Here is a 21,526-nt window from a genome sequence, read left to right as displayed (position 1 = left end):
CATCACAAAGACAGCACTATTCTGGACTCCCGAAGGCAGGCCCAAGCGTGGCAGGCCTAAGAATACATGGCGTCGTACTGTAGAGACAGAATTGACGGGCTTAAAACAGAGCTGGAACAAGATCCAACAGCTGGCCAAAGACAGACAGAAGTGGAAGAACTTTGTTGCTGCCCTACGTGCCAGTGGGCACAATGGGCAGGAAGTGAGTGAGTGATGTATATGTATCTTGACCACTTAAGCTCAGGAATACAGTTTATCATTAATTAAAACTCTCGTCAAAGCTGCTCACAGCAGGAACACAAGGTACAGTGTCACACAATTTAATGATTGCCTGGTAGGCAGAGCTACATGTACAAGTGGTTTAACTGACAAGCAATAACATCACCAAATAAAGAAACATTGACCAAGAAAAGTTCCCCAACAGCAAAATGTCAATGTGGTAAATGAATAATTTCAAATAATATTAATTTATTTTTATTCAGTTAGCTGTATTTGTAATTGAAAGCAATGAATGATTACATCACAAAAGAATGTCAATGAGATGGGTGTGACAAAATACAGACTGCAACCTACAGACTTGCATTCAGATCAGCTTGGATGGGGCTCTTCATAGTCTCAAAAGGCTTCAGTTAGAATACTGGTCTGTTTAGCCTCTCTTGAAAATGGTAATAGCAGCACCATAAGGTGTAAACAAGTACAGTATGTACTTCTCAAACCCACTAATAATTCATCAAGTAAAAACAAAGAAAATCACAACCATCAAGAGGGATTGCATACCTGGTCTTAATTAGCATAGATTTTGATGATTTTACTTCTCCACTTTCTCTTTATTTTTTGTTTCAACAGAGAAGATATATCATTAATGCTTGAGACAGTGTTTCATCAGCTATCCACACACCTCAAACTTTGTCAAAAATGCTCCACTGCACATCATGTTTTCAATTCTCTTCTGGGTGTTTGGATATCCCAATGAAACACTGTCTCTCTTGTTTGATATACTTATGAAAAATGTCTCCAGGTCCGTACAGTGTCGGTTTGTACTCCATATTTATCTCATACCAGGAATACAAAGATTTCCTGGATGTCAAAGAGCAATCACTGTTTCCCTGGGTGCCAACAGGCAGTAAGCATTTCTTGACTGCGTGTGTATCATTCAACCTGACTATGCTGAATTACATGTAAATTTATAAAGATAAAGTATTATGTTGAGTTACCTCGTGAATAAATTTCCACCTCACATAGCTGGAGAACTTGACTCTTTGTAGTCATAATACCAACATATTTACCAGTTGTCAGTGGATTAGTGAAACATATGGCTGATGCTCTGAACTGAATAAAACTATAGCGTCCTGTGCATTCATGGTTGCTTGCCACATGTATAGAGTTACCTGGGCCATAAAAACAGAACTACCATTGAATCTTACTATTTTAAATTCCCAGCAGAACTCACCTGGGGCTTTCACTATGGGGTGGACCACTTGAATATTGAGGGGTAGGTAATTTTGTAAAAAAAATTACTGCAAACATACTTGTACCAAAAAAAAACATTCATGCACACAACCACTGGCGAAAAAAATTCACAGTCATTCAGAGAGCCAATAAAAAGCATGTTACACAGAGGAAAAAATACCATGCATACTGTACACATGTCGTGAGAAAAAAATTTGCTAGTGCATGGAGGGGTAAAGAGGAAAACTTGTGTATGCACCATATTACCCACACCCTCCTCAAAAGCCCAATGGTCCACCCCAAACTTGACAAAAAGGAGTTCCAATAGACCTTATCATGATTTTGGAAGCTTTCTTGATGGTTACATGTAGGCAAGTGTCAGAAAATAATTATTAACAATTTATTAACAGTGTTTGAAAGGGAACCTATGATAAATAATTTTCTTCAAAATCTACTTCTGAACAGTTTATTAATCGTGAAGTTAAATTTCTAGACAAAAGATTGCATTAAGCAAATTCGAGGGAAACAGCTGGAAGAGAAAACATCCTGTCACATTTTTGCAAACTTGTACGCAGCTTAAAAGTGCATGCCACTTCACAGAAAAAAATCATAGACCAATGTATGCAAAAATTATAAATGGCTCTGGACAATTTTTTTTTAGCACAGGGACATCCTTCAAATTTGGTTAATAATAATAATGCTATCCTTTTCCTGGGATCTTATGTCTGCTATTTGTTAATTGTTTAAAATTCCATTTTTTTAAACAAATTATGTGCCATCAAGCAACCTTTACTTAAAAGTGAAGTACATTTGAACAATGCTAAAAACAGGTCATATTACAAACTCTTATTGTCAAGGTATGCCTATAATTTTCTAACAATGAGGAGCTTTGCTAGAGAAAAACATCTGAAGACAAAGTTACTTGTATGTACATCTGTCGGTGTCCAAGATCATCAAGGTACAGTGTACCATGAAAACATCACATTGAAGCGTACAAGCTCTTTTCTTACTTGGCTAGATACATTTAGAACTCATCTTTCAACTAAAGAAGTTTGACAAGAAATTCTCTAAGCTAACTGGCCAGTACTATTTTGAGCACACCTTTTATCTATTAATCTATCAAGACATTCAAACAATTTGCCCCTTAAACACAACGTTTTGCATTATAAATATATATATAAATATGACCTCCTTTTAGTGATAATTTACAGAACATGTGCTCTTGTGCTATTTCCATGTAGTTTGTCTTAGGGTTTAAGTTTTAAGAACACTACATGTATGTACTCACCAAATGTTATTTTGTAGTCTACATTATCTTTTCCTGGATCACCTGTGAACCTGTTAACTATGTGTATTTCATAGACTGCTGCATGACCTAAAGCCAGGTCCACTTGCCACCAGCTGGGGTTGTCTTGGTTTGTATGTGAACAGTGTTTGTTAAGCATATCAGTGTCAGCATTTCCATCCACTGCTCTTCCTGACTCAGCAGCACCGATCAGAGCATCACTGTATGTTGACGACTGATTTGTGGGCTTTCCAAGAGCAAGATTCTCTGTGTGTCAGTCAGTAAAAACAAACATCAACTCTTATGCATATATGTAGAAAAAAACACTTAGTAGTAATGTTATTTGTAAATAGTCATGCACTTTTAACATAAGCCCCTGGCTCAGGAGATTGGGCAACCACTACGATATGTTTATGACTCTAAATAAAGTTACTTTACCTTATCTTACCTTATACTTCCATAACGAACAGTGATTTAATAACCCTCTATAGAAATGGACAAAAAATTTTCCATTTTAAGTTTAGAGATCTCTTGTCCACTTGCAAGGGCAATCTTGAGAGTACATGTATTTCTTATTAAAGTTAATTAACGTTGCTTGTAAAAACTGTGTTTTAACAGTACTGTAATACTATAAATATCTGTATTGTAGATTCAGTAATAGACCCTATTCATAAATGGCTGCCAATTGAAAATTCTTTTGTAAGTATTAAAATTAGCCCAATTAGCCTCGTTTTTGAGTTGGTAATTCAAAAGAATTTTTACTCTCAAACGAGGTTAGTTGCGCTAATTTAAATGCATACAAAAGAATTTTAAACTGGCAGCCATTTATGAATAGGGTCTATAATTTAATGGCAAGTAGTTTAATCTGTAATTTTAAACTTTCATTTCATAATTAATTGCAATTGATGAAAATTGTATTGATAAAAAATTCTTAAGTGTATTGGTTATAAATGTATATAATGTTAACTGCATTCTTGGCCAAGACATTTTACTCCGACTCATACATGTATAAAGGCCTCTCTCCACCCAAGGTGTATAAACGGGTACCAGTAACTTTAATGCTTATGCTGGGGGTAACCCTGTGATAGACTAGCGTCCATTGTAAGGGGAGTCTGATGGCTTTATGCTACAGAAGCCAGAGAGAAGCACAGGATACGCAGACTCAAACTTACTTACAACACGTGTACAGCATCAAAGATGTGTTTTAGTAATACAGGTAATAATCACCTGGTTTTTGTTTCACTCCAAACACCTCTGCTCTCAAACACACACCACCATGGTGAGTTCCTGGCAAAAATCGCAAATACCTCGCTAAAACACCTGCATTAAGAATGTGCTTAATCTCTGAGTTTCTGTCTTCATTTCCCTTCAGAGACTGAAATTAAAAAAGTAGGAAACAATAAGTTTCAATTATGTAACAAATTGATTTTCTTTTAGTAAGTTAGATGGCTCACCAAAACTATCTTTATTTTAAAATCATATTTTAAAATAATTATAGTCACAGAGCAATAGTACAACTTTGTATCAGCTAGTGAACATATTGCATGCAAACATAAATAATTACATGTAACTGCAGAAAAGTCTGAGTCATTTCCTTATGTATGAAAATATAATGATTCATTTCACACATTACCTTAACTTGTCCAATTTCTGTGTAATCTGTCCACTTTGACCTATCTATGGATGATTGTAGAGTGTAGTTCTTCACCCACTGATTTGCTTGAGAATTCCCTTGAGTGGCTACAGCACAGATGATATGAAGTGTTTGTAGATCAATCTGTAGATATGGATTACTGTCACTTGTTCCTGCACACCATGATGATCCTGAGTTCAGTCGACCATTCTTGGCTGCTGTGTTAACATTTTTTTCAGATGAAGCTGTTAGTTTACTGTCTGGAATTGATCCAGTTTCCATACCAAGATCCAAATAATTACAGTATCCTGCAGTTAAAAATAAGTTGTGTAGTTAACTTGAGAGAAAAAGCACTTCTTTGTAAGTGTAAGAAACATTACACTGCCTCATAAAACATGGTTACATGTCACAGACATCACTTTTCAAAATTCCCTTACTTTTCTCTGATCAAAATAAAGTCTCCCTGACCAAATAAATACAAAATGTCAGATCTACATGCAGTAGCAGTTTCTGGCCGCAACTTACAGCCCTTCTTTACACTTGATCATTAAGACTGATAAGTTTTCAACAAATTTTCCTTCTTCATTAAGTAAAAATATCACTGAGATCACGATGACCCCAAATGGTCCTTCCAGCCTTTAATGGAATCAGCTGTGTTATATTATTATTATTATTTCAATTTTCCCTGACTTTTCTTCACATTGTCAATTTTCCCTGACTCAAAATGAAATTTCCTGACCCTTCATAACCTTGAAGAATTTTTTTTTTCTCTGACCATTTCCTGACCTGTGACAACCATGTAAAATGTGAGTACAGCTCCTCGGAGTCTGACCAAAAAACAGAGACTACAGTCAAACTTCCACATGTTGCCACCCTTTTGCAAAGCCCATCTTGCTACAATGGCCAGAAAAGTTCTTCCTAACTGTGCACTATCTATACACTTCACTCTTGTTGAAGCCATGGCCAGCTCTCTGTATTGCCAGTTAACACTGCCCAAGGGAAGGAGGCCAGGGTGCATTCTGCATGACCTCCATGCAAAAGATTTGCCAAGTCTTTATAAATTCCACGCCAACGATTGCAGCTCCACCGCTCACTTTTAGTGGCTTAGCTACAACAAAAAAATACCTCTGGCACCCAACATACTAAGCAGCCAAGTCACACGTTGCTCTGCTCAAATAAGCCCAATTTTCTTCCTATTATGTTCACTGGGAAGCTTTGGACTCAAACGGATTGTGCAAGATACCCGTTACTAGCCAGGATATACAGTATTCAATACAGAATAAAATTGGGGGATAAAGAGAAGTTAAGAAGCCACAGTTATCACGCCAATTCACCTTACAAAGTTAAGCGTTTATACGCCAGCACCATATGAATGTGCACGCCACTATATGCCAAAAACTCTAATTGCATGCCAGTACACATTCAGGTCATTCAGAGCAAAGGAATTAGAAATAAAAATTACTAAGAAGAAAACAAAGAGAACTTGAAACATGGCAAAGTGAGATTTCGCCTCAAAATCAACATTACAAAGGAGAAGGAAGACTCATAGCTGAATGCAATAAAAACAACCAACTGAATTTCAGCAACAAGATTACAACAGCAGCCAATGCTCACCTTATGGAATATCTTTTAGATAACTGGCTGAAGAATAGCCATATTACCGTAGGTATAATAAATTATATTTTGTTTTGGGCTAGTCTGCTTGTGTTACCGCCATATCACAAAGCCAATCTTGATCAGTCTCCCAACATCGTTTTAAAAAAAACAAACGTTTAAAGTGCCAATGAAGTAAAAAATAATTCCCGCTTATTTGAAAGGCTTTTCAAAGTAAAGAAGAATGGCGTTTTCCTTTTTGGAATATCTTTTTTCGTTTTAGAGATATTCACGTTTTTGTATTATGCAAATGAGGAAAGTGATGACGTCATAGGTGGTTCCTCTAAAACAGCACAACACTCAATCGAGAATAACTCTAGAAATATTAAAGCAGTGTTCTTCAAACTTGGAACGAGCAATGCTCATCACAAAAGAAACAGAATGACACCTACTATGTTGTTGCCATGGCAACACTCTTGGCTCCAGTCTCTTTCTGTGAAAAACCAAATATTCCCATTTGCAACCTTTTCAAGTGGGACAGAGGGTCTTGCTCGGAACACACATGGTTCCCATATTGTCTTAACTCTCCCCATTAGATTGGTGGGAGTGGATGATCCTTGTTTAAGATAAAATCTGAGAATTTAAGTCTTAATTAAAACAGAACCAGCGGCAAAACTGTTGTCATGGCAATGACACGACGGGTGTCATTATGTTTCTTTTGTGATGTACATTTCTGGTGCCAAGTTTAAAGAACACTGCTTTAATATTTCTTAAGTTATTGTCGATTGAGTGTTGTGCTGTTTTAGTGGAACCACCTATGATGTCATCACTTTCCTTACAAAAACGTAAATATCTCTCAAACGAAAAAAGATATTCCAAAAAGGAAAACGCCATTCTTCTTTATTTTGAAAAGCCTTTCAAATAAGCAGCAATTATTTTTTACTTCATAGGCACTTTAAGTTTATTCACGACAAAGAGTTTGACTGAAAATAGAACAAAAATAAACAATTATTTACAACATTAGACGGCTGAATGGACAAACCCCGAAAAACACAAACTTACAGCTTTTTCCCGGAATGAATGATTGACATTCACAGCTTGTGTGATAGTAAACTAATCGAAAGAACAAAACCTATTTTATAGTTCCAAACGATACTGCTAAGTGAAGAATAATAAGTTCAGTTCTTAGGTAGTGTTCAAAGAGGGGGATTCCCTTCTGATTTCGGTAAGGTTCTTTACCGCTGAAATCCACAGGAACTCCAATGTCATAGCCCGCTCGCTTTGTGATTTGCACACTGAGTCCCAAAAAATTCTGCCATACTATGACTGGGGAAGATCCAACACCTAATCAGCAGATTCAAGCAAGACAATTTTGTCGATTGGTCATTGTAGGATCGATCCTTTGGTCTGCACCGTTACTCTTCGCACATAGCCATCTTGGGTGTTCCTATGAACATCCAAGATTCGACCAATCGGCCAGCAGCTTCGTGGGCAGCTCAGATCAGCTACTAAGACAATGTCATCAACAGCAAAATTCCTCCTAGGTCTATTCCATTTTTGTCTCTCTTGCAGGGAAGGGAGGTATTCCTTGATCCACCTATGCCAAAATATGTCTGCTAGGTATTGAACCTGCCGCCAGCATCTGCGAGAGTAAATTTCATCTTTGGAGAAGAGGCCAGGTGGTGCCGAAGGTCCTGAGTGATGTAACAGCAGATGATTTGATGTGAGGGCCTCCATATCTCTCGGGTCGTCTGAGACTTTAGTCATCGGTCTACCATTTACAATAGACTCCACTTCACACAACAGCGTTGCCAAGCCTTCATCATCAAGGATCTGCTCCTTTGTCAAAGCGCCCATAACCTTTCTCACCGTCCTAATGCAACGTTCGCAAATTCCACCATGGTGAGAGCCTCCTGGGGGGTTGAACGTCCATCTAACATTCTGTTGTAGCAGAAATTCGCCAATCTTGTGTTGGTTCCAGCCCTCGATCGCTTTACGCAATTCCCTTTCCCCACGAACAAAATTTCCACCATTGTCTGATCTCACTTCTTTGGGTTGTCCCCTTTGAGCAATGAACCGTCACATTGCGTTGATAAAGGAGTCTGTATCAAGACTGTGGGCGACCTCCAAATGTACGGCTCTTACGGACAAACAGGTAAACAAGACCCTGTATCTTTTCACAAGGTTTCTTCCTCTCTGCACGACGAATGGGCCAAAACAGTCGACTCCTACAAACGTGAAAGGTGGTTTCTCAGGTGTCACGCAGTCTGTAGGCAGATCTGCCATTTGCTGCTCCCCTAATGGTGCTTGCCTCCTTTTGCAGTCGAAGCAGCCATGTAGCACGCTCTTCACAGCAGTTCTCGCTTTAAGAATCCAAAACCTTTCACGAATCAAGGACAGCCCATGTTCCAGGCCTGAATGACCCAACTTTAGATGATAGTGGTGCACGATCAAATCGACAATGTGATGTTTCTTGGGCAGGATTAGTTGGTGCTTGGCGGCATTTGGTATGGAAGCTTGCGTCAAACATCCTCCAACATACAGTAAACCATCAATTTTTATTGGTGCAAGCTTGTAAATCGCACTCATTTTCTTAACCAGTGATTCCTGCTCTTTGCAACGCTTTGAGCTATTGTCTCCAATGCCTCCTCCTTTCTGTTCGAGACGGGACATTTCTTCTTCAAAGCTTTGACGTTGAACGAATTTTAGAACTTCTTTCTCTGCTCTGTTAATCTCATCCACATTGATAGACTCACTCTCCCTGCCAACGGTGGATTTCAGTACTAACAACGATCCCCTTTTACCCCTCTCGCACGATGCTCTCAGTCCGTCCCGATAGCGCAGGATCCAGGCCATAATCTTCTTGAGTCGAGACCATGACGAGAATCTCTCGAGCAATTTGTTCATACTATTTGTGCCAGAGTCCGATACAGTGGAAAACGTGCGAGTTTCCCTCTTGATCTCAGGGTCGTCGTCAGGTATTTCTTGGACGGTAGTCGGCTGTGTAGGCCACCTTGACTCCTGTTCCCATAGGAAATCAGGACTGCGTATCCAACGATTCTTCTTAATGAGCGAGTCTATTGCCAGACCTCTTGAGGCATCATCTGCCGGGTTCGCTTCGGTGCTCATGTACCTCCACTGAGACGGGGAAGATCCATCATGTATGATTGCCACTCTGTTAGCAACGAAGGTGTGAAATCGCTTGTCATTGCTCTTATGTAGTTCATCCCACAAGTACTATCTGTCCAAAACACGGACTCGTGTATTGGAAGGTCAATCTCTCGTCTAATAATTTTGTCCAGCCTTGATGCAAGAACAGCTACTGACAATTCTAGCCTTGGTATTGTTATGGACTTCAGCGGAGCAGCACACGCCTTTCCCATCACAAATGAACAGTGAATTGTACCCTTGTCATCCACAGATCTGAGATAAGAGACTGCACCGTAGCCTTGCTGCGAAGTGTCTGAGAAGTGGTGTAGTTGCAGCGACGCAGTTCTCCCGAAGTTCTGTGGCTTAAAGCAGCGATCAACTGAGAAGCGTTCGAGCTTGGGCAGATCTTTCAACCATTTCAGCCAACGTTCCTTTTCCTCGGTAGGGATTGGGCCATCCCACTCTAATCTCTTTCGGCATAAATCTTGCAATATTGCTTTGGCTGGGAGTATCACTGGGGCTGCAAACCCAAGCGGATCATAGACTGAGGAAACGACAGATAGCAATCCTCTTCTTGTGAGGGGCTCGTCGTTGACTTCGATCTTGAAACAGAATGCGTCGCCTTCTACGTCCCAACGGACCCCAAGAGCACGCTCAATGGGCATTTGATTATCAGGAAGGTCTTTGAATGATCTGGCTCTGTCAGACTCAGGTAATGATTGGATAAGTTTGCGAGAGTTTGAGACCCATTTAGTCAGATTAAAGCCTTCCCTTTCTAGCAGTCTTCTGAGGTCAGTAGTCAGACAGATAGTTTCTCTCTCGCTAGGTACAGATTTCAGGCAGTCATCTACGTAAAAGTTTCTTCTGACTGTATTGATCACCTCGAAATCGAATCGTTGAAAGTTGTCCTCGGCTGTCTTTCTAAGAGCAAAGTTTGCACAACTTGAAGAGGAGACGGTGTTGAAAAGATGAACTGTCATCTGATATTCTTCGGGTCATCTTTGGAGATCGTTATCAGGCCACCACAAGAAACACAGTACATAAGAATCGTCTGGATGAACACAGACCTGGTAAAACATAGATTCGATGTCGGCGATGATAACAGTTCGCTCTCGTCGAAAACGAGTCAGAACACCAATCAGGGTATTGGTCATATCTGGGCCTTGCAACAGCACATCGTTAAGGGACACGCCCTTGTACTTCGCTGCACAGTCGAACACTACTCTAACTTTCCCAGGTTTCTTCGGATGAAAGACTGGGTGGTGCGGCAAAAACCAAGTAGCCTCGCCTGATCGACAAAGCCGATTATCTGGGACCTTTCTGGCATATGCTTCGTCAAGAAGATTGTCTATGAAGGCCGAGTATTTCTGAAAGAGGACTGGATCTTTGACAAGTCTCCTTCATAGCAGTTCCAGACGGTGTGCAGCTAGTATTCTGTTATTTGGCAAAATACTAGCTAAACTCAGCTCTAAAGCTTTAGGAATGTCATGGCCTATGAGTAGCCCGACATCGGCATTGATCTCCACGACCGTTACCCCCTTCAGATGAGGCCACCTGTCAATGTCTTCCTGGCGAGGGACGCTCTCCGAGGCTACTGGAAGTCTAGGTGTAGAAAATACAAAGGGCAGCTCAATGAAATTGTCTTCCTCTAAGTCGAAAACTTCCAACTGGACAAGTTTGCACTTTCTCGTACTACTCTCTCCATCGTTGTTAATGATATGGTGGTGTTGATGCCTTTAACCCCGAGCCGCTTCATTAGCTGTTCACTGCAGAAGGATTGTTTGAGCCACCATCCAGAAAGACATATGTGTGTACAGTGATGTCGCTCCCTTTGGCTCTCACTTTTACAGGCACTACCAGTAGCCCTGTCACTGAGCCTCTGACCCCAGAAAAGGCACATTGCAACTTGTCGACATTAACATACGCACTCTTGGTTCCAACGTCTGGCTGCGTTCTGCTGGTAGCACGCACAGCTGGTGGATGCAGGAATGTCGAATGCTTGTCTTTGCAGCCATCCACCCTACAAAAGCTCACCTTTGGGCACGCTGCAGCATAATGACCCGGGATCAAGCGGTTGTAGCACAGGGACAACCAATGAGCAGCTATACACAATGGACAGCTGAAGGTGGGTCCTAACACCAAGGTGTCATCCGACACACCACCGTCAGTACTACTACTGAGATTATGGGCATCAGCCGCAAACGAGGAGAGTCTTCTATTTCCTGGTCTTTTTCCGTCAAGGACACTTTTGCTTGTCAGCTCGCTGATAATGTCTCCAAATATCAGGTGCATTAGTATGCGGGCTTTCTTCTCTACGAAATCAGCAATGTCAGCAATCATCACCTCCCTCGCCTTTGCCTCCGTTATTTCATCTGCAACTTCGCGCCATTTCTGTCATAGGCTGAAAGGAAGTCTGGCCACTACTTTCTTTAGACTGTCTGGGTTCTCAGTCTTGCTTAGGTATCCGATCTCAATCAATGTGTTCTTGCAGGTTGTCACGAGAGCAGAAAACGACTGTAATACTGCCCCATCTTCCGCTTTTATCACTGGTCCATTAGCTACGTGTTCTACATAAGCAGAAGCAATCTTGTACGGCTGCCCATACCGTTTAGCGAGCAGTTTTCGAGCCTCTCTATACCCTTCCTCTGAATCCAATGCTAGACAACTACGCATCAGCTCCTGAACATCGCTTGCCGTGTACTGCACAAGGTAATACATTCTCGCACTATAGCTCGTGGTCTTTGCCACCATCATGCTCTCAAAGGCTCTAATAAAGCGGTAATACTCGATAGGATCACCGGTAAACGTGGGAACCTCAAGTTGTGGCAAAGTTAGAGTTAGAGTGTGAAGCTGTTGTTGTTTTAGCAGTTGTTGCACTTGCTGGTTTTGCTGTTGCTGAATATTTAGCATGTTACGATTCTGCTCCTGCTGTTGACGTTCCAAATCCCATAATAGATGTAATCCCTCTTCACTTGAAGTGGAATATTGAGATTCCCTGTCCTCAAATGTATGATGCTGAGATTCTTTAACATTTACTTCAGCTACCGGGTGATGAGTGATCCTTATAGGGACTTGCTGACCTTCCATAGGCTCTTTAGTTAAACAGATTCAACTTTTACGGCAGGTGCCCAATTTCAAAAGCCTTCTTTCGCCGAACGCTCTGGAATCCCACCTTCGGCTTCTGCAAGGGCACACTCTTCAGCTTTGGCTTTAGCAATTTCAGTCTCAAGTGCTAACTCTTGCTTTCTTTGTTGCAGGCGTAATTCTTCCTGTTGTAAGGCTTGCTGTTCTCGTAGCATGGAGGCTTCAGCCATTAAAGATGCTCTTTTTGCCGCCACTGCTATCCTAGCACTACTGACTGAACTTCGTCTGGAAGATCTGGAGCTTGCTCTTGAACTGGCCTTAGATTTCTGCCAAACCTTTGATGTAGCTCGTGAGCCAACGTTGCTAATTGAGTCCTCGGGGTCCAAGTTCGACAGATTAGTTGCTCTCAACGGTTGTTTAAATTTCTGTATCCAATCCTCGATAATTCTTTTGGAATCGCTAGCAAGAAGCATTGTAACTTCATAGTATTCAAGTGAATCCTCGATCACGTTTCGATCATCCAGTTGATTATGATATGCTTGGTGCACTGCTTCGAAGCCTGTTATTGCTTCGTCTAACTCCACAAGCTTTTGTCCAATGTCGTATGGGTTGCCAAAATCTGACATCATCTCTCTCGCTTCATTTCGCCTATGGGTAATAACTCCTTTAGCGGCGCTTCTAGAGGCCTTCAAACGAAGATTTCGCTCGTATGTGACTTGGGATTGATCAATAGTGACATTGGGATGTCTCACCCGAACTCTGCCGGTTGCATCTTCTGCTGCTTCAGTCGCTGAATTTACTCCACGATCCACAGACATCTCAAACATTAAGGAAAGCTTCAAACAATGTTACCACCATATCACGAAGCCAATCTTGATCGGTCTCCAAACATCGTTTAAAAAAAACAAACATTTAAGTTTATTCACAACAAAGAGTTTGACTGAAAATAGAACAAAAATAAACATTTACAACTTTAGACGGCTGAACAGACAAACCCTGAAAAACACAAACTTACAGCTTTTTCCCGAAATGAATGATTGACCTCTGGTAGACGATGATCGCAAAAAGGAAATTATAAGAACAGCAACAATGACTAGCTCTAATATAATTCGAAGGATGTTAGTTTGACTGTTGCCACAGAATTTAAACTACTAGTCTTATTAACATATTGACCTCACGTGCGCGCAAAAATACCAGATGTCCTGCGGGGCCTCTTGTAAGCATAATTAGCAAGAGTGTTACAGCTTGTACCTTGGGTCTTTTACGAGTTTTAGTTTCCAAACTTATTTCTGAACCGCAAAGACCCCATTTTCTCATCTGGCATCAAAATTACAAGACACAGCATTTTAATTTGAGTAAACAGCTCAAAAACATATACTTTTGCACATGGAAAAACAAAATTATGACTGAATAAAAAAATTAATTATCTTTCTAAACTCTTCTCCTGAAGGTATCAGTCAATTAATTAAAAAGGCATTGCTTACGTCTAAGAAATGGAATTAAAATTACACCTGATCGCTCTCCAGAACTCAATGGCAACTCTGTACACGCCAAAATTGGATTTGAATGAATACACCAATCAAATGGGAGCATGAACACCTCAGCTTAGTTATATAGGCTCGCTCTGTGTTTAAGTATGTTCATCTCACATGTGCCAGACTGCCTTCTGAATAGGTTTTCATTTGTAATTATTATTGTGGTCGTCTTTGGGAATATCATTTCCAACATTATTTAATCCAAAAACGGATTTTGCATATTTCAATATGTGCATGTACTAAACAGATTAATATAAAATCACTTGCATAATAGTGCATCAAAGGAACTGTCAAATAGTCAAGAATCCTTACCCCCAGTGGATTCTTTGATTCTTCGATGCACCATGATCCAAGTGATTTTGGATTAACCTGTTTAGTGCTGAAACGCAAAATTCACTTGTTGAATTTTAGAATCCAATCTTCAATTTTCTCAAAGAAATGCACCCTAAACAACAGCTTGACCTATGCATCATGCCTGGGTATAACTTTTGATAGTTTGCATTACTTTGGGTCACCAAAGCAAGAGCGAACAGAAAGGAGGTCACACTACGGAAACAGTTGAGCCCTGTCATACAGCTCGGGAGGAGGGGGATACTCCCTTTATATGGGCTATATAGGCTATATAGGTACCCCAAAGGGTATGGTTTTTCAGCCGTTTTGGTCATAAAATAGGGTATGGATTTTGCACTCTAGCCTTGATATGGGTATGTTATTAAGAAGAAGCCACTTTTTCATCATTATCGAAAAGAAGATCAGCAAAAGCCCTCCACAAATTATGTGTACCGTAATTTAACATTGGTCTGAGCAAGAGAACTAATTGTAACACAGGTCTGAAACAGGGTTTTGATTTAAGGGTTAGGTCATAAATACGGTATCAAATTTTTGGTCAGGTCATAAATAGGGTAGGGAATATCGCAGATTTTGGTCATACGTAGGGTAAGGGTTTTGGGAAGTGGGCTGCACACCCCCACCAAATTTTTCTGGGAGTACCCCCCCCTCCCCCGCCGGGTCATACAGTAACAACAATAATGTCTGCTATATATTGTTCCGTTACGCACAACCCCTCTTATTTTGATCTCCTTGTAATATTCTATGTTGTTACGCTATGCATGATGAAACACTGTATCGTGTAGTGCGAAAGTCCTCAGCAAAGACAACAAGCTCAAACAGAACTCCGTCTCATAGAGACTTTACATCAATTAAGCTCGCAGAAAGCTTTTAAGAGTCACAAAGCTTGCACTTTACATGTAATAGTCAAAAGCACATTCAATAAACTTATTTATAATCAAAAACGCATCTAAATCGAACAAACTTTAACTGCTTCACATATTGCAAATAATATTGAGCTCACCTGAAGCCAAAGAAAGAAATAATGAGATGAAAGCCACCTGAAAATACAGTTCCGATAAAAACTCTGCCATCTTTCGTTTAGTTACAGAATGCAATCGTACCCGTCTCGCTTGACTAGCCTTTCCCATAAAAACTTCACCTGATATTAAAGAACGGCCTCTGTTAGCAGCACAAAGTTGAACCAGAAAATTGTGGGGGTTTCTGGCCATGATATCGGCCATTATTGATGCATGAACAATTTTCATTTTCCTCGATCTCCTGAAATAAGATTACTTCCACAGGTCTGGGCAAGGTGGATATCTGTTACATGCTTCCCGATATTCTTTGCGCTATGGCCATTTCAGCTTACTTATGTTTGGTTTATTTCAGCATATTTCAGCAGATTGTAAATGAAAGCCATCAATGCATTGTTTTATCTGACACATTCTACAACGGTGTCTTTCAACAATTTAATTGGGTTCAACATATTTACAGACAGCAAACGATGGCCTTGTCTGCCAAATGTTTGCTCCGTATAGGTTTCCCATTGTGAAATCGCTAAATTATTTTAATGGCCTTGTTTCAGTAAAGTAAGCGGTCAGACAAAAAGGAAGTGACGTCAAGTATTTTTATTAACAACTTGACAATATTTTTTCTTCCTGAGAGTGATCACATAAATATTCAAGGGATTGATATAATATTCAAAACTTACTTGAATGCATACAACGAATCGTCATGGTTCGAGGACTCTGTACTCGTTGATCCTCCATTCTGAGGTCACCTGAACATTGACTTGCATTTTTTCCTTTCTACTTTAAATCTCAAAGTGGTAATTTCCCCATGATAGGAATGAAACAAGACCTTTGAAGTAGATAGATTTGGCCCACAACACGCCACTATTATTACCTAACAATTCCCGGCGGCCAAAAAAATTTCACTTGAGATCGAGGCCATTTGTGCCAGCCCGCCAGCCAAGCCAGCCAGCCAGTCAGTCCAAGATGGTGTCCAAATCCTGAAATCATCTGGCATCACAGAAAATCTAGTCTGCTGGCAGCCGGTTTTTTCTCTAAGGAGTGTTTAGTCATCGCGAATGCAAAAGGGTGGTATAGCGGTGGTCAAGTAGGGAAGAAGGCAGCCACGCCCATGTCTCGTCCCACTCCCCTTTACGCTAAGCATCATTCCTCATAACCCCTGCTGAATTTCGAGAGAAAAACAGACTGCCAGCAGTCTACAGAAAATCGCGGGACATAAACCCGCAGGAATGACCCGATTAGTATGCGTTCTCCTAATGTCGAACGCAATTAGTGGCAGTTCAGCTTATACTCCCTGAACATGTAGATGCACAGAAAAATGGACAGTTGGTCATGCTTCAGCAGTATTTTATACTACATTTTGTACTTACAGCACAGAGAGCACTGAGGCTAATCGAGCAAATAAATTGACTGCCATATCGCCATGATTGTTTTCTTGTAAACCTTGTGCGCGTGTTTAACCTCGCATTTGATATTCAAGTTGCAGAGCGTGCGCCAAATCTGTGTTCAGCCACCTTTACTTTCCTTTACAAATCGGGGGCAGCTGGCTTTAGTGTAAACTTCCACTAGTTGAAAAATGCATGTTGGAGGGCTATTTTCACCTCTATCTACTGTGATGTTAATGCATAATCTCTTTTATTAGTACGTTATGCATGATGAAGCATCGCGTCCACCATGGTGCTGTGCGAAAGCCTTGAACAGCAACAACAACAACAACAAGCAGATTTTAAGCTCGCGAGAAAAGCTTCGATTTTAAGGAAGCGCGCACATTGTAATTTGCCAAAAGCACATTCATTTAACTTGTACATAATCACAAATGCATCTAAACTGAACAAAGTTTAACCGCTGTTGTAAATAATACGTAGCTCACCTGAAGCCAAAGGAAGAAGCAATGCGAGGAAAGCGACCCGGAAATAAAGTTGGGGACCACAAATAAACTCTGCCATATGTTTTGTCAGGTTTTGTTTAGTCACGAAATGTGATTGTATCTGTCTCGCTTGACTACTCTTCCGCATTAAAATATTCACCTCATAAGTGAGGCCTTTTTCAGTACAAAATTAACCCAGGTACTTCTTCCGTCGAGTGCTGTTTGCGTTGCTGCGCAATGCTCAAACTAATTTTCGTTTTCTAGCTCTAGCTAGTGACTCAGATGGTGTCAGGTGTCAGAGGTCTCCCAACATGCTTTGCACTTTTAGTTAAGGGTACCCCTGTCACAGTGATATGTGTATCCCCGTGATATGTGTATCCCCGCACACATATCACTAGTGATATGTGTATCCCCCGTGGGGATACACAAAACGACACCGCGGAAATACGTTTTTTGACGTCACCGTAACTGGTCAGTGGTCATCACCATCAGGCTGTGCTGTCCTTCGATCGATCAGTTTTCCGAGATCAGTATTTTGGTTCGTTTTAAGGTCGAAAATATCCTTGATAATTCTCGTTATTGGTGAGTTTGACGTCCTGAAATGGGTTTTTAATACTCAAACAATGTTCCGGTAATGAATAGGGGTACAGGGGAGTCATTTTGTGTGGAGTAATGTGTAGTTTGCTGACTCGAGCCTGGATCGTGTTGCTTCAGTCGCCCTCGCCTCAGAATTGTCGAAAACAACGATGGGTATCCAGCAAAGCAGAAGATTGGTTCTGTATGAAGCTTTTGCAAGGATTTTGAAGACTAGTTGGATTAAAAGTGTAATTTGCATGAAGTGGTTAAGGTACATGTAAGTCGGGACCGTTTTATTCACACTCACTTTTCGCCGACATGTGGTGCTTGTTCATTTAGATTATATTTCGCAACGCGTCAAAGAAACTTTGATAAGAATTTGTCTTTAAAGACTGGCTTGTTTGGCATTTCTATCACCTTTCTGACTTTCTGCGCCTTTTGGAACAGGTGACATAATTTTTTTGTACCTGCCGTTTGCTGTCAGAATAAAACATTTGTTCATTTCATTCACAAGATATTTCTCTATCATTAAAGATTGTTTAAGCCTACATTTATATATAATGGTGGCGTTTGCGAAGGGAGTAGAAATCGAAAATATTGTGATTTGTTGGCCGCAGCGAACGCTGGAAATACTGAAAACATTCAAGACCGCGCAATATGTTCGGTTCATAGACAATTTTTGCTCGCTTGAGGTCTCTTTTGTTTACATCGATTACATGTTGATAGTACATGGAAATTTTCAAGACCGTTTCCTTGTACATGTATGCACAGGTAACTAAATATTTTAAAATGCCCAAACACCTGAATTTGGTTACACGAAACCGCTTCCACTTATGGGATGTGGTCAAGTTTCACATCTTTTGATGCTGAAAAGACATTCAACATTTCAGAGAGGCAGTAATCAACTCTTGAATGAAACCCACTAGTTTATTTTGTTTACTCAAGCATTTGAAGCTTTTCGATTTCTATTTCCCTATCTTACATGTGCAGTGTATAAACTGATATAAATAATTGACTGTTGTTGTTTTTCCTTTCATTTAATTTAATTCAGATGAGCTTTGCTCAATTACTACAAAATAATTTTTACATTGTATGTGCTTAATGAATCAGACATGTACATATCACGTGCTTTGAATCAATAAGAAATTAATTATGATCCCCTTAGTCATAATATTGTATCATCCTCCCTTCTGTAAGATTCTTACTTAACTTGTAACCACTTTATTACAAGACATAGCACCTGATGGCAATAAATTATATAATTATATGTATTTATTTTTTTTTCCTGTGATATTTGGCTAACAAGTGGGTTTGTTTATGCCACTGTGTCTCTGAATTGGCTTACTGTCGTCTACAAACCATTGGTAATATATCTTCGCTACATCCAACTCAGATACTAGACACAAAAGCATGTATTAAAGAACAGATACATTTCTTACAAATTAATATTTATTGCATTTAGTTCATCACTTAAGTTCTACAACATTGCTTTTCTCCAGTGAGAAATTTTGTGCAAAGTCTGAAGTTGTAAGTTGCAAAAACAAGTTCCGTCAGTAGTTGCGAATCACTTAAAATCAGGCTTTGGTACTGTAAACTGAATGGCAGAAAGCGAGGAAATTAGAAATTGTCTCAAACACACAAGTGATAAAAGAGATAAACTTGACTGAAATCTACAGACTCCTTTTTTTAGGTTTAGGGTTAAGGTTAGGCCTAAGGGACAAGGTGAGAGGTGTGGTGGCCTTGTGGTTAGTGTGCTCAGCAATGGATCGAGCGGTCCGTGTTTGAGCCCTTGTCAAGGACATTGTGTTGTGTTTTTAGGCAAGACACTTTCACTCTCACAGTGCCTCTCTCCACAAAGGTGTACATATGGGTACTGGTGAATATAATGCTGGGGGTAACCCTGTGATCGACTAGCATCCTATCCAGCAGGGGTTAGTAGAAATACTCCTAGTCAGTTAATGCTACAGAACCCGAGATAAGCCTGGCCTGATGGGCCACTTGGCTCAATGCAGACTTTACCTTTTACTTAGGGACAAGGTACTGCATCAAGTGGGGGAAGAGACAGCGGAGTCAGAACCTCCCACTTCCCATACCCTGTTCTCCCACTTCCCATACCTCTATCTCTTGACTCCCACCCTTGTTCGTCCTGCTCCTGTCCCCTGTAAATTAAGAGACTCAAAACACATCTAAGTCATTTAGCTGCACACCCCTTGGGCATTTCCTTTTCCTTCGTTTTCAGCCTTGCTACTCTTACCCATATCTTTCAAGTGAATGACCTATGATGTAACCATTGTCAAAGGGTTTCATTTTGGGCCTCATTTTGAGCCCAAGGGTGAATTTTTCTTTGCCTGGCAGCCTAGAAGTCTCTAAAGACACTAAATGAAAGTCAAGTAACATTTTCAGTTCTTGTTTTTGAAAGTATTTGAAGTCTTAATGAATGACAAAAATTAGCATTTTGCATTTCTCTCTGGATTCCTGCCCCCTATTCTCCCGGGCTCCTGCCCCATATTCTCCCGGGCTCTTGCTCCCTGCCTCTCCCCACCATCAACAGATGGCTGAATGTTCAGGAGAGGAGTTGCCATATGGAGAGTATTGGTCACTGTTCTCTCAGTTGGTGTTTTTACAGCATTGATGTTGTGGAAATCATCCATGGACAGTATCTAAAAGGATTTTTGCCGAGCCAAAATAGAAAAAAAATGTACAATAGAAGAAGTTTTCTATTAGGAAATCCAGATAATAGTAATATGTAAACAAATATTAATCTTAGAAAGTTATACAGAGCCTCAGGCTCTAAGGTAATGTGGTCAGAAATTATCTGGGTGGCCTTACAATCAGAAGATTGCTGTGTGAATACAGGGGGGATAGCCTATTTATAACTAAAAAATGAAATTCATTTATTGAGTTTTAATTGGAAGTTGTTATTACCCAGATTTTATGGTATTTTTATTGTCTTGCAATAACATATGCATTTATTTTTAATTACCCTTTTAACAGCTTTGTATTCCATGTCTTCTGCCATCTTAAGATGATCAGATGTAATGTACTTCTTGTGTTTTTTTCTAATAACTAAATAGCTTTTTTTTTCTAAACTCTAATAGCTATGCAACTAGTTTAAAATAATTTTCACACTTTAGAGGCGCTAAAAGCAAAATACAGAACTGCAACAATTCGAAATTATGACAAGAAACAAAGAAACAATAATAAACATGAAAATTTAAAATTTTATTTTCGCCAGCCTCAAGCTTACTGAAGTACAGTATAATTAAAATTGGATATTTTATGATAAAACATACCTCAGTGAATTCTTCCCCGAGTTGAGGCCAGATTTTGAACCCTTTTAGGGATTCAGTCCTACACTTGTTACACCAACGTGTCCAAGATTTATACGAAGCACTGCTTCGGTTTCGGCCAACTTGGTCCATAATTCGGTGATACCGAGTGGAGACAGGATGACCGTGTTTACTTACGCGAGTGCCCCCAATCGAACAAGTGGACGAACACGAGCTTGTCTTCCCGACGAATTTGATCGAAATGCCGTTGACATACCGATTCACACGGTTCAAGCCCATCAATTCAACAAACTTGAGAAGTTGGTGTCCTCAGAACACCGCTACAGCAACACAAAAGCTGCTTAGTTTTAGCCTTAGCGCACATCGTAACGTAAATTGCCACTGGCTCGCCGCTTGCGAGCATGAACTTTCACGAAACAACAACAATTTCACACCGTGTGCAAGTTCAGTTTGGCTTTGGCACAATATATAATATTAACTGAGAACTATCCAACAAATGAGCGGAGTTTAAAAGCTAAGTTTACAGTGTGCGCTCTAAGTTTTGTATCTTTTTCACTGTCGACCAGACTCGCTGCGATAACAATGTAAAAGCTGCAGGCATTTTGTAGTTTTGTTAAGGTGTACCGCTGACCAGCAAAATACTGTATCGCGCCCCAAAACGTATTTCCGCGGTGTCACACAAAACACTGATACGCGCCTGGGC

The 21,526-nt window shown here is 40.3% G+C and overlaps 2 protein-coding genes across 3 annotated transcripts in view; both read right to left on the bottom strand.

Moving 5' to 3' along the window:
* Positions 1-17,254, bottom strand: part of LOC110048058 (uncharacterized) — a 55,843-nt gene extending 38,589 nt beyond the window's left edge. The window contains exons 1-6 of one of the 2 annotated variants that reach the window (XM_089287418.1): positions 16,961-17,254; positions 15,081-15,218; positions 4,368-4,675; positions 3,962-4,109; positions 2,738-3,001; positions 1,215-1,388 (exon numbers count right to left, since the gene is read on the bottom strand). In XM_089287418.1, coding sequence (XP_089143544.1) covers positions 1,215-1,388; positions 2,738-3,001; positions 3,962-4,109; positions 4,368-4,675; positions 15,081-15,218; positions 16,961-17,105 — 1,177 coding nt within the window. In that variant the 5' untranslated portion in view covers positions 17,106-17,254. The remainder of the gene's footprint in view (positions 1-1,214; positions 1,389-2,737; positions 3,002-3,961; positions 4,110-4,367; positions 4,676-15,080; positions 15,219-16,960) is intronic. The other variant, XM_089287417.1, reaches the window with a different exon arrangement.
* Positions 1-21,526, bottom strand: part of LOC110048050 (uncharacterized) — a 66,476-nt gene that overhangs the window by 9,041 nt on the left and 35,909 nt on the right. The gene's annotated exons all lie outside the window — the stretch shown is intronic.

This window comes from Orbicella faveolata, unplaced genomic scaffold (genome assembly GCF_042242905.1).
Source record: "Orbicella faveolata isolate gen_17 unplaced genomic scaffold, um_ofav_v1 contig_14, whole genome shotgun sequence".
NCBI classification, from domain to species: Eukaryota; Metazoa; Cnidaria; class Anthozoa; order Scleractinia; family Merulinidae; genus Orbicella; species Orbicella faveolata.
Note: the sequence above shows the minus strand (reverse complement) of the source record. Positions and strands in the feature narration are given on the sequence as shown.